Source organism: Aethina tumida, chromosome 3 (assembly GCF_024364675.1).
Source record: "Aethina tumida isolate Nest 87 chromosome 3, icAetTumi1.1, whole genome shotgun sequence".
NCBI classification, from domain to species: domain Eukaryota; kingdom Metazoa; phylum Arthropoda; class Insecta; order Coleoptera; family Nitidulidae; genus Aethina; species Aethina tumida.
In genome coordinates, this window is record NC_065437.1 from 20,410,737 (window position 1) to 20,425,075 (window position 14,339).

At 28.0% G+C, this 14,339-nt stretch overlaps 1 protein-coding gene across 7 annotated transcripts in view; it reads left to right on the forward strand.

Annotated features, from left to right (window-relative positions):
• Positions 1-1,936: 1,936 nt before the first annotated feature.
• LOC109609047 (pituitary homeobox homolog Ptx1) overlaps positions 1,937-14,339 on the forward strand; it is a 30,978-nt gene continuing 18,575 nt past the window's right edge. Inside the window, exons 1-2 of one of the 7 annotated variants that reach the window (XM_049965018.1) lie at positions 1,937-2,379; positions 6,594-6,955. In XM_049965018.1, coding sequence (XP_049820975.1) covers positions 6,679-6,955 — 277 coding nt within the window. In that variant the 5' untranslated portion in view covers positions 1,937-2,379; positions 6,594-6,678. Of the gene's footprint in view, positions 2,380-4,605; positions 4,817-6,593; positions 6,956-14,339 lie in introns of those variants that run through there. The other 6 variants (XM_049965019.1, XM_049965016.1, XM_049965020.1 and 3 more) reach the window with 6 other exon arrangements.

Here is a 14,339-nt window from a genome sequence, read left to right on the forward strand (position 1 = left end):
TAAATTTACAAATGTTGAATTTGTAAGTTTAGTTTAGGTTTTCACCAATTTTGTAAAATACAATTATTTGAAGCAATAAAGAAAATAATTTATAACTATGTACAAATTTATAAATAAAGTCTTTTTATAATTATTTATATGCCTATTACTACTTACAAATAAACAGTAATAATTTTATTGATTATAAAAAATAAGGAATAGTAGTACATTTCTGTACGTACATATAATATGTAATAAAATGTGATGTTTTATAACTAATATTTATTACATTTATACATAAGTACATATATAATATTATAAAAGTGAAATTTAAATTAAATAAAACATTTAGTTATAATACTCAAATAAATATACATAATTTTTTAATGATAATTTTGTATTTTCAATTTTAAGACAATATCCCTCACAGTAATCATTTAATTTTTATACCTTTTAATCATTATATTATTATTTTTTATTATTAATAATTATTTTAAAATTAAATTAAATTTTTATTGTAAATAAAAAGTAAATAATATATAACTGTATATAATAATGTACAAATAATATCTATCTATAAATTTACAATAATTATATATCTATTTTTTACCTATAAGTATATATGTATAGATAAATAAAAACTATTGGTTTCAAAAATAAGAAATAGTATATTTCAGGTACTATAATAAATGTAATAAATATAAATAATAAAAAAAATATATTTATATTTAAAATAAAAAGTTTTATTATTTAATGTAATTTGTCTTATGCTTATTCCAATAAATGTTGTTTGAATTATATATTATTATTTTTATTTTTACTTTAATGTGTACATAAGTGTATATATTAAACATAGTTTACATTATTTTAATTAAATTATTTTATTAGTTTTTGTAGAAAAAGCATTTCTTCTAATATTTTTTTCAATAAATATTTACAAAACTAGAGTACATCATTTGTTGTAAATACTTACTACATATGCATATTAATCTAAAATTTAAAAATTATAATATTAATAAGTACATATTCTTCTAAATCAGAAAAATGTTTTTGGTTAATTTCTTAAGTATGGAAATTTATATATTTAATTTTATTTTAATTAATTAATTAATTAGGTATTTATATAAGAGACCTTTATAAAGCATCCTTATTTTAAAATCATATTTTCCTCTTTGTATAACGCTTATTCAGTGAACAGAAAATAATGTATTACAGTAATAATAAGAATTACAATATTGTGGTAAAATTTTAATATTATAAATAAGAAATTATATAATTGATATTAAATTTTTTTAATAATATAACTTTTAAAATAAATGAATTAAATGGAAAATAGTTCATTAATGCAGCATGCACCAAATTTTTAACAATTTTATCTTATTTAGTTTTTTTATTAACAAAAATAAACCATGTTGTTTAATAAATACATTAAATTTGTTTTTTGATAATTCCATCCTATTAATTAGGTAATATTAATTATATAAACCGTTCAATATGACTTCAATGGTCAAAATTTTATTAATACATATAAACAATTAAATTTTAAATAATCAATTTGACCGAATTAACCAAAATTAAACCGGGTTAAATCAGATTAAATCCAGCGAAGTTGTGAAGTTACAGTAATAAAACCGAAGTACCAAAAATTAAGAAATCATACATTATGAATAAACAAACTAATCCTGTATCAATATAAACCGAGCGGACTGTTTCTGTATTTTGTGATTCCCTTGACTTAGCGCCTTCCACGCGCCGCCCACCATCAATAAACCGGGCGAGGATGTAAAACTGACGACGCCATTGGACAGACAAGGACGGCATCAGCACGAATACATGATGTATTCACGCATGCCCTTTGAATCGCGGGCGGGGGCGTGACTGAAAGTCCCAAACTTTCAGTTGTTTCAGATAAGGGGCGTGAGAAGGACGGGCAGATCGGCGGTGCCGCGATAGCGAAAGGGACAACGCACATGAATGCGGCCGAACGTTGCCGATCGCGTCTGGCAGTCGGAAAGGACCATACGTAGCCCTATGATGATATATAGAGTAGTCGACTTATAGTTAAACCACGCTGGGAAGTGGCCGAGATTAGAGAGACTTTGCAGTATCAAGTTCTAACCCGATATCTGTACGACCGCTAAGCGCTTAAGACTTTTTAATACTTTCATAGGATTTCGGTGGAAACCGCCCGATGTCCCGCATCCCGCGTTCGCAGTGATTTGTTAAGATATTAATATTGGTTCTGGTTACCGGACGATTGTCTCCTGTCACCGGGCACGTTTGACGATCGCGGATTTATTCGGTTTCCGGTTGTGATCTCCGGTTCTTTGGTGCTTTGGAACTGTGATTGACTGTGACTCGAAGCTGCCGAGGTCTTCGTCGAACTACTGGATAGAACAGGTGCGTTGCTAAACCAATATTGTATGTGTTAAGTAGTGGAAAATTAAACTAGCCGTGTATAATTCAAGCACTTGTATCAACAACCATAATGAATATACGTAATTTTATTATTGCTGTGTGTGTTGCTGATTACATGTTGAAATTTCCACGCGCATTTTCCGTCGCTAGTTGTTCTCCGGTACCATACGGTTACTTTCGCATGCTACTTTTTATTTTGCGTTAAACGAGACGATTTCATTATCTGTTTGCGTCAACATTGTCTTATCTGGTTTACCGTAAAGGGATTAATTTTACGGCCATTAGTTAAATAAAACAGTATTCAAAATAACCAAGTTGTAAATCGTAAATCATTCATTATCTGGCTTCTCACACAAAATAATCAGACAGTTTTATTGTTTTAGAAGTTTCGAAGTACTATTTGAAGAGTAAGAATTGATATTTTTCTGCACGTGACGCTATGGAGATGGAACACTGAAATTGTTAAAGGAAAATGTTTTTCCGACGGAATGTAATCATATCTTGAATTGATAAATTTAATTGTTGTTCTTCACATTTTGGTTACTTATTTTATTTACTAAATTAACAATTTGATTTAAAATTTTCATAAATTTAAAAAAATATATGTATACCTCATCTTTCATCAAATTAAACATGCCCGTCCAATGTGATTTAAAATTTATATAATTTATAAAAAAATATACCTCATTTATCCATCAAAATTTATTTTATTCATGAGCAAAAATCAAATAGCTGATTTCTTCTTAAATTAACAATACCAATCCAATTTGATTTAAAAAATTATATAAATTATAATTAATTAATTATTATTTTTATACCTAACCTTTTCAAGTACCAAATAGTCTTCATTTTATAATGGTTAATTTTTGAATTCTAAATTATAATTAATATTTCTTGTTAAAATTTTTACCTTAACTTTTATTTAAAATTTAGATACCAGAATTTCCATGTTTTTTACTCTATTTTAAATAAAAAAATTATTTTTAATTCAGTTTCATTTAAAAATATATTTAAATTGTATTGTAGAAGTTTTATATATAAATCATTTATTAATTGGTCAGATACCACCATAAGAAGAATTAAGTAATAATTATTTTTTATGAGCCTATTTTGACTTTTATATTAAACATTTTAACATTACATTTTTTAACAATGTAAATCTAATTTGATATAAAATTTATAATAATTTGTACATATTATAGAGAAAATTTATAAATTTCAACTTTTTGTTCAAAATTTACCAGATACAAGATCAAAAATCCAATAATTTCAAATTTCTGTTGGTTTAAATTAATTAGTAATTAATTTTAGTAATATTTTTCAAAATAACTAAGAGAAAAGAAATTTATAAATAACCAAAGAAACTCTTTTAGTTTTATATATAAATTATAATTAAATAAAAATTAATATTTATAATATTAAGGTTATCAAATTATTATTATATTATTTATAAATTAGTATTAACTTAATTTATTGTTTATAAAATATGTAATTGAACATTTAATTCTTAAATACTCCACGGTTTCAAATTAATTAATGAAATAAATTACAGAATGTACAAAATTTTACAGATTTTTATACATACCCATTTAAAAATATTTTATCTTTATTAGTGGAATAGTTGATTCAACGAAACAACAAAATAATTTTTAAAGATTGTGAGGTGCTAGTCTTTTGAATTCTAAAATAGATTTCCTTCACTCCAAATAATGCTTTCTCTATGGCTTTCCGTTTAAAAGTTTCAGTTGTTGGTTGTTCCATTAATAAAAACTCAGCCAATGAACAGATAATTAATTAAATTGTTCGCAAAGAAAACAATCGTCTAGTAAAGTCGTTAGTCCAGTTTCGGAATCAATAAGACCAGGCCGGGCTTGACTTGTGTGATCCGGCGGATCCCGCGGATATGTAGAAAAGCGGTCGAGAGCCAGAAATCCGGCGGCAATCTGCGGGTCTCATCGCAAAGCTGCCAGTCTTAAGCTTAACACCGGAGGACTTACCGGAGCGGTTAATGGTAATATTTCCTTTGGCCGGTGGCACCTCGCCGGTGCCGGTCAATTTTGGTCGCTAATGATTAAATAAATACCGTCAAGTGATTGGAGCTTGTTGCAGTAACAAACTTAGTGGGGCCGGAGTCAGCGACGGCGACGGAGAGGGGATGAAAGCACGGGCTTAGTGTCCGCAAAGCTCTCAGACCGACGTTGGCTCGTCGCGACGCGCACTTGATCCGGTGTAAACCTGGCCAAAGCTGTTTTTAAGCTCCGTACCTTTTTTCATGGACTTAACCGACTTTTGGTCTTTGTTCACGTCGCACCTGGATTTACTTAGAATCTTTTAAGTGATCCGCGCGTTTAGTGATTTCCTAACTGATTTGTGTGTCCACGATTGATCTATGCTAATTAGCTTTTCGAACGCGGTCGCGGTAAGTTCCTTTTCTTCATGTCCGGGACGACGTTACCAAAGATAATTGCAAAGGGGTTTCAAATGACAAAATTATACTGTGGTGCATAACATAAAATTCAAGATCATGTTGTATGAAAAAAATTGTAATCTATTCATGCTGAGTGAGTTTTTAAACTGAATGTGTTTAATGTCTATAATTTGAAGCAATTGCAATTTGATTTAAAAAAAGATTCCCGTAGATACTATTAGATGAGTTACATGCAAAGTAAAATTAAATATTGCATCCTAAAAAAGTAATGTAATCCTTTGTTTATTTTGCTAAAGACAGTTAAGTAAATATTCTTCAAAGTTATGGATAAATAGTTTAAATTTCAAATAAAATAAATAATACACTTTTAAAATAAGGTATAACATAAAAAGTATCCAAAATGGAAGGATGTGTTGATGGAAGGATGAATTCATCAGAAATAAAACTGAAAATATACAGTATGACCCATTTAAATTGGAAACATCTATATATTAAGATGCATAAAATAAACAATTCTCTCTTTATGAGATTTATTATTATTAAAATAGATTAAAAAATAAAAAAGTTATATTTTAAGATTTTAGTTGTTAAAAGTATTACCAGATCAAATTTACTTTTTTTAATGCGTTGCAAACCTTATTTTGATATAACTGACCGTTTCTGCAATATATACCAAAACTGACATTTGGCAGAGTCTGAAAAGAATCAACTTTTTTGACTATGTTAAGAGTACCAAAATATATTTGTCAAGTTTTATTATCGTGTCTTAACTACAGATAATATGTAAATTGTATCATATATTTTTGCCACTGGTTTCTTTCAAAATATAAATAAAATAAATTATAGATTATGTCCTTTTTCATAAAGAACAATATTAATTTTCTCGAAAAAATTGTTACATCCTAGTTAAAGATAACCTAAAACATATTTATGGACTTTTCTATATTTTAATGGTAAATTCATAAATAATAAAAATCTTGTATATACTATCGCAAAATTAGAGGTATATTTTTTAATTTAAGTATTAAATATTACGTAAAACAGTGGTGTAGATAATTTTTGCCATTCATAAAAAAGAAGAAATAAATATTTTCAACATTATTCTGTCAAATATCACAGATAATACAGAAACGGACTGATATGTCAAAATGGATTTTATAGCAAAAATTAAGCTCTGGACATTTAAGTTCTTATATAGTTTGAAAATATGGGTAATAGTTAAAATCAAAAAATATGAAACACTGATAGAAAAATTAAAGATTATTAATTATAATTCATTAAGAAAACTATTATAAAAATATTTGATATTGTTTATTTTTTTATATTTAATTAATTAAAATGATTTAAACAGTGAAATATTAAATTTCATGGACTTTTTTTTATGTACGATAATTTTTTTCTAAATAAACTGATATGATAACAATAGATAGACACAATAAAAAATGAAGTATTTCACAATAAAAAGTAGTCGATAAAAGATGATAAAGATATTCTATATTTATCATTTTTTCATTACAAATACAATATTTTGCAATAAAGAATAGACAATAAACAATGATGAATAATTCAAAATTAGTATATATGTAATTAAATATATCGTTTCTCAATGTTTACATTAACAATTTTGAGTACGTCCCTGTTTGAACTAACATTGTAATATCTACTACAAATAATTCGAACATAATATCAGTAGATAATCCACGTATAATAAATAACCTTAAACACACAATCCGAATCAAGAGGTAACGTCGATTCTGAACTATTTCAGACAGACTCCGCGGGAAATGCACATACGCCAAACTAACAACTCCTTCTGTTCATCCTAGTGTCCGGCATCGGCGTTCCCATCAACAATGGAACGACTGGAGTCCATATCCGATCCGACGCTGTGTCTTCAGGACCTGGTGACCGGCGTGACCACGTCGTCGGCCAATTCCGACATACACGGTGTTCACCATCTACACGACTCGGTCAGTTCCGCCGTATCCGTCAGCTCGGCCATTTCCGGCATCATGAGCGGCTCGTCAACTCTCAATCACCATGTGACGTCGCACGAACCGTCCCATCATCATGGTGTGGTGCCGCACACGCCGTCGCTGCACCACGAACCGTTGGAGAAGCTAAAACGTGGTGAGTTCGTTGGATTTTGTGAGAGTTGTCGATTGAAAAGATCCAAGAATTTTTAGTTAATCTAATTTTATAAACAAATCAAATTAAATTTGTTAAAAATTTGCTTTTGATTCGGATGAATTAACACGCAAAATGTTGTCAAAATTGTTGTATCGATAAAACATGTTAGATAACAAATTACTCGTGTAAAGCAATTGAACTAATCCTTAACTCAACAAGGTTAAAAAAGTAAATAAGATTTAAGATATAATATAAATATAATTTTACAGAAATTATAATGATCATTTTTTATTTTTACTTTTAATACTTAATTTGCTATTAATTAATTAATTAAATTAATAATTAAGGGTTATTAAATAGTGCATTGTTAAACCAAATAATAAGTATCAAATTAGAAAATCAAAAGAATTAATTTGTTATTAGAGAGTTGTAATTTTATTAATATATAATATAAACTCCCATAACATTGTGTAAGGTGATATTCAACCAACATTAAAAATAAACAAATTAATCTTAAAATTCTTATCAACATGTTACAAAACTAAAGTCAATAAAAGAAAATATGATACGTATACAACTTAAAATAATAAATTATCGGTATTTAAATGATTAAAATAAATATTTAGACGACTTAAATTGTTTTCACAATAAAATAAATCGGAAGAATATGAAACAATATTTAAAAAAAAAATGTCTTCTTTAAGGTTAACACACGAAATAAGCCATCATTCCTTTAATATTGAATTTTATCAAGCAGTAAAACATAATCCGTTAATTGATAAATTATTTATCAGTAATTGCGATCATAAATTCACTGGGACAGAAAATTGAAGGTAATATATAAAATTTATAGGTGCTTTAAAATGATAACATCGGTGTTTTACAGATAGTATCTGTTGAAATAACTAACCGTGTTATTTATAAGTGCCCGCACTTCATTTAATACTTTTGAAACATTTATTTGATTGGTCAATAATGTAACTAGTTTTTTAAATATTGGCTATGCATTGTATATATTTTTATCATAAAATATAAAATTTATCAATTACCAATAATTAATAGTTGCTAATGTTGTGAATAAAATTTGTCTAATATTTTTGTCTATTGTATATTTTATAATATTTATCACTTATCTTACTTATTTTCTATCAAACTCTATTATAAACTGATAAATCAGATAAGTCTATTTTAAAAATTCCGATAGTTCTACAACGTAAACATTAAATAAATTTATTTATACATATGTATACACTTAATTACTTATTTTTAGTAACTACTACTGGAATGATAATAAGGAAAAATGTTTACAAAATTTATTTATTTTATTTGAAATGGGCCATTGATTAAGTCATATTTGGATTAAATTAGCATCCATCTGCATAATATAACTTTACTTTTTCATAATCAGTGATTATATTGTATAAATATTTACGATATTATTAAACTGCTATCTACTTCTGATTGCAATAAAAAAGCTACAGGAAACCAAATTTTTATTACTAAGCGTAAAAGATCAAACATTCCTATTCTGTTAATATTAATTAAAATGGAATATTTTGGGCTTAGTTCAGATCTAATCTAATCGAATAAAATCGAGTACTCTTATTGTATTGCGATAGACGTCTGGGATTTATTTAAAATGACATGGTAAAAATGAAGTCGTAATCGATTTAAGTGACGAAAAATATAAATAAATTAAATACTAAACATAATTATCTAATTTGGCCCATAAATTCGATTATTTACTCATTCATTAATTATGAGCTTAGCTATGATTACGTATTTGATTAGTTGTAAAGCTGTGATGAGTGCCTAAAACCATTGAACACATGCCATTTTAAAACAACCGTAAAAATAATTTCAATAAGGATTTAAAAATAATTCCATTCTAAAAGTGAATCAATGAACCAGTTACTGCGTTCCGAATCTTCGTTCGAAAGAACACGGTACGTAAATCCGAACGAGACCGGGAAATCCGGAATGAATCTGTAAATATGTACTAGATGAAGAGCCAAGGTGTCTGATTCATTAACTTCAGGCTTACCGGTAATACCATCTGATCCCGGTATCGAGGTAATAGCCACCTAATGCGAATTATAAAGGCGACCGTCGCCAAACGATGCTGTTCAACTGCTACATTTCCACAGATCCCCGTCCCAGACTATTGCCTTGTTTTCTTTGCTCTGCGTTTCTTTTACATTTGGTCCGTTCGGTAACACGAACTATAATTGAAGCCCGCAAATAGTTTTATTACTTGGAGTTGTTTGACTATTTTGTTGAAGTTATATCAAGGAAAATGTTGTTCACTCGAAATGGGCGTTTCTGTTGTTTTAATTTTTACTTATTTTATTGAAGGTGTGTATATTGATAATTTTTAATTTTATCAGAACTCTGATAATAACTTATTATTACTATTTTTAGAATGTAATACTTCAGTTTTTAATAATAGAGTACAAGCACTTGAATTATAAGTAGGGGAATTTTATTGTAATGATGTAAAAATTCCATGTTCATACTAATTAATTATATAAAATTGTTTTAAGATACGAAAAGCTTTATTCATATATAATTTTGTGCTTGTACTTTTTAGAAGAGTTATAAATTTCTTTTTTAAGTTGGTTTAAATTGTATATTCAAGATTAACAAACCTACAATTATTTAAGGTAAAATTGGTATCCTACTCTTAGCTGTGCAAATAATTAAAAATGCGTTTTATCATTATCAAATTCTGTGTGTAAATAGATAATAAATATTTACATTACTTCAACCAAGACCACTATTCTATCGAGCATAAAATTTCGCACATAGGTGTGACTGTTCTTATCGTTGAATTGGTCCCAAAAATATCGATTTTGGGATTGGTTATATCGAAAAATCGTCCCCCTTATAAGAATTTAATATGACTACTTTGTTTCAATTTTTACTATAAGATTATTAGATAGAACAATCAAAACAGAACTTTGCTTAAAACACTCAAGTTTTAATGCATTTTCCGGGGTCAGTTTAAACAAATAGAGACAATAAACATTAGTAGTTAGTGAGCCTCGGATTTCATAGCTTATAAAGTTTTATTCAGTTCCATATCCATTTAAAGTCCACTTAAAAGGGCATCACTTTGAGCACACCGTAAATGTAATGTTAATGTACAAAGCAATGACGGAATCTGTTTAATTAAAGAAATTAAAACAAACAAACCTATACAATTATTGAAGCCTATAATTTTAGCCAATGACGGACAAATTATGTTTGCCTTAATCTAGAGTAAAATTCGAAATAATAAAATCTTTTATTGATAATATCTCATTTAACGAGATGGGTGGATGAGATTGTAAGTTGGTGTCGTTTTGGCTGCGACAAACAACCCTTGCTTTATCGCCAAATGGTAATGTCGTTCTGAATTCACTCCCATATGGCTGGGTTAGCCAGGATAATCCCCAGTTCCTTATCCAGGGAATGTCCTTTTGCAGTTAGACATAAACCCTCTTTTTAATAGAATTGGTCCGTCATTTGCTGGAATATCGGCGATTTCAGATATTTATGGTATCTGGCCCGAAGGTTTGTGGTGATTTAATAGGTTTATGACGCTTTTTATTGGTATAAACTTATTTCCTTTGGATAATTTCAGAAAATGTAACTGTAATTTAAAAATTCTATTGTTGTGATAAATTTTAATGATTAAAAAATACGTCAGAAAATTCGGAGGACTTCAATTTGTCATGTGACATCATTAATTTTCCTTTCAGATTACAAATAACTTAATAGCGGTCAACCCCTTTTGACTCCTATTTATTGTGTGCACCGGACTAAGTCACATCTGTCGATACATTCAAGTAATCCCTTCAGATAATTTGTTTTGGTTAAATGTGATTTAAAGGGCTGTCACAATGAATCCGCAAATAGTTCTGGCCATATTGTAATCACACACTACCTTTTGTGGTGCTCAATTTAGGGCGGACATTTGCAAAGCTTTGTTTCGAAACTTAACTTACTAAATTTTTGTTGTTGATGGCATTTGGTTGCTTCAAATCATAATGTATTTATTTTATTTAAAACACTATAATACTGAATATATTAATTAAATTTATTATATTCCATTTATATTTTTGTATCGTTTGAAATTTTATCAAAATTTGAATATATCCACCTACTAAGCTTGTCTGTTTTTGTAATTTGGAGCTTACCAAATCGGCACATTCAGAAAGCTTCAGGTTCTGAGCCTGCAAATGTTTACACTAAACCACAACTGAAGCAGAACAAAGTCAGTTCCGGCAGATATAAATTTGTAACGGGACACGTCTACAAAATTCCTAACTAATTTTGCATGTGATTTGGATGTTTTACTTGCAATAAATAACAGATCCATGGTTGTTTCGATGTCCGAAGATTATGTTTGCGGCGATCCGAACACGTAGGGATTAAAAAATATCTTGTTTCACCATATTACAGTGAACTAGAAACGGGACTCGGGATTCGGAGGCGGAACCGCATTAATATATGTGACAGGTTTTTTGAGAGATCCGTTCGGGATTCATTCGTGATGTTATTTTTTCCTTTTTTCGAAAGGCGGAGGAAACAGGGGCGAAGATAATAATGAGAAAAGCAAAAATATTGATGGGTTTTGAATGTGGAAATGTAATATTGTAAAATTTAATATGAGAGAAGCAAGTTAGCACTTTTCCCTTTAGCTATGAGACGCAAACAGGAAAAGCAAACATCCTAAATTTACCTATTCGCGATGAAGTTATTAAACGACAGTGTTTTGAAGGCATGACAAGAAATTTGCCAAGCATTAATTCCTCTTAGATTGAGCTTACAAGTGTAATACTTCGGATTAAAGGGATCATTAAAATTATGCTTGGGAATTATGGTATAAAACTTGATAGCGCATCGAAGATTATCCCGGATCAGCATGTTTTAAGAAAGAGATTCTAATTTACTTTTTAAATGCCATTGTTTACCCGCCTGTTCCGAGTGATAGTCGAAGATTTATACTTTATTTGTTTTCGAGGATAATTTTCAGATTTTCTACGGCTTTATAACAACTTTGTTTGACGATTTTACTTTAACTGTTTTGATTTTAGAACATTTTATTAACCATTAAAATACTTTATTCTCTTTAATAACGTTATAAATTATTATTTAACGATTTGCCTTGGAAATTTAAGTTTACAAAGTTAATTTAATCACTTTTTTTTTAATAAAATCTATGACATAAATTGTTTCACTGTAATATGACTCTATTATCATTAATATTGGCTTAAAATGATTTTCGCTATTTGTTGTGGCTAAACATGTTTATAATTTGAATGTCGTCATCGAAAGTAATAAATATCACATTTCAATTAAACCTAATTAGTCGTGTGATCGCGAACACATGCTGAAATAATAGTGTCGGTTCCATCGTGACATCTAACTTCTACACATGAATCTAAACAATAGGAATTAATTTCTAATACGTCGCCGATGATATCTATGAAATCCCTTTTTGGCAGCTAATTCATGCGTGGCTCGCACAAAACATTCAATACTCTGATGGCTCTTTTATAGTGTTGTCGATCAATCAAATGCTGGATGGTGCACGGAGGGCAAAAAACGATGACGAATGATGCGTTTAACTGTAGTTTGGGGAGAAGTGTTATAATAGCTTCGGCGAGTCGGAATAATACGCTAATCTACCGTTGGGGCGTTGTCATAACCGAACAGGGCTCGGCAAATCGACACTTGCTCAAATTCTCATGCATTTTTTTACTCATTTGTTACGATTTCACGTCCGATAAATTCCATATAAATTCCGGAAGATAAATTTTTAATCGATCCCACAAAATTGTTTTTAATTTATCTAGAAGAAAATTTATTAATAAATAATAATTATAAGTATAATTTAACTTTATAAAAATATGCAATAAATAACAGTAAATTTCTTTAATTGTTTTTTCTTCGTTCACCTTTACAATAGAATAAAAATTGATGTCAGATTTAACGTTAATAATTAAAAAGTTTATTAACCATTTACATATTAAGCACTGAAACAATATTTTACCAAAATTTCTACAAACAAATTCATGAAAAGGGAAAAATGAGTTTTTGGAACTGAACGACTCAGTTTTGACTTTTGTTTATACCTTAAAAAATTGGACATTATATTATTTGATGGATTAGGTAGAATATCCCATTGAACATTTTGAAGCTTCCTTTCAGTTTTTAAAGCGAAGTAACATTGTGTTGACAAGAAGAAGCAGAACGTCTTTTCTATGGACTAAAGAAATTTGTATTTAACTAATTTTTGATTAAGTCAAGTTAATTTGTTTGTTGTTTTAACCTATTGTCTTACTCAGTGAAAAAAATTTTCCTTTTCATGCCACAATACAATTTGCTCATTTAATTTATGTGGAGTCTATTTTGATAAATTTTAATTTAATGAATTAATTTATTTGCATCCGATATTGGTTAATCTCTTGGTTGGTACAGCTTTCGGGACAGCCTTGATGTTGTTCATCTTCAATGCATTCATAGTCATTTTTAAACTGACCAAACCAAAATCGTATAACAGCATCTTCTCCAAATGTGACTTGTTGGTTAAGTTGCCTTAAGCTGAATTTTGATCTTATGAACAAATTTTGGACAAATTGTAGCACTATGTATTTAATATTCATTAATTTTAACAAAATATTTTAACTACTATACAGGATAAAATAAATAGCATAGTTAGAAAGAGCCTAAAAAGTTTTCAACAATATAAAAGTTCATAAAACACAGAAATATTAAAATATAATATAAAATTTTATTTAAATTAATTCATGAATCAAAATTGTTAATTTTTGACGTAATTTCCGTTACTTAATATATCAAGAGAATTTTTTTAATATTAAAATATTATTTATTATATTTTGAAACAAATAACGTATAACAATTTAGTATGATAAAATTGATAACAAACAAATTTGATATATTTATTTTATAGTTTAAAGTATAAAGTTTTATATATTTGTTTAAAAAGGATATGTTATTATCAGCAATAAAATATTTTAAAATTAGTAAATTTATTAAAGGTTTGTATGATAAAACTGTGAACAAATAAATTTGATAATTTTTACTAGTTTAAATAAGTAACTTTTAAAAAAGTTTAGTTTGTATATTTGTTTATTAAAGGTTTTTTTTTCAATAGTAAAATCCAAATTAATGAATCAATTTTTTTACTGTCTTATTAAAAACTGGTCACCGCCACTTTTTGCCAAAAAAGGAATTTATTAAAATGATAATAATAATAATAAAAACTTTTTTTTTAAAATCTTTAGTTTTTTCAACTAAAAATACACAATTTAATTTGTAAAATTAATAAATTTAAATTTCAATTATTGAGCAAAAATTAAAAATAGAATATTTT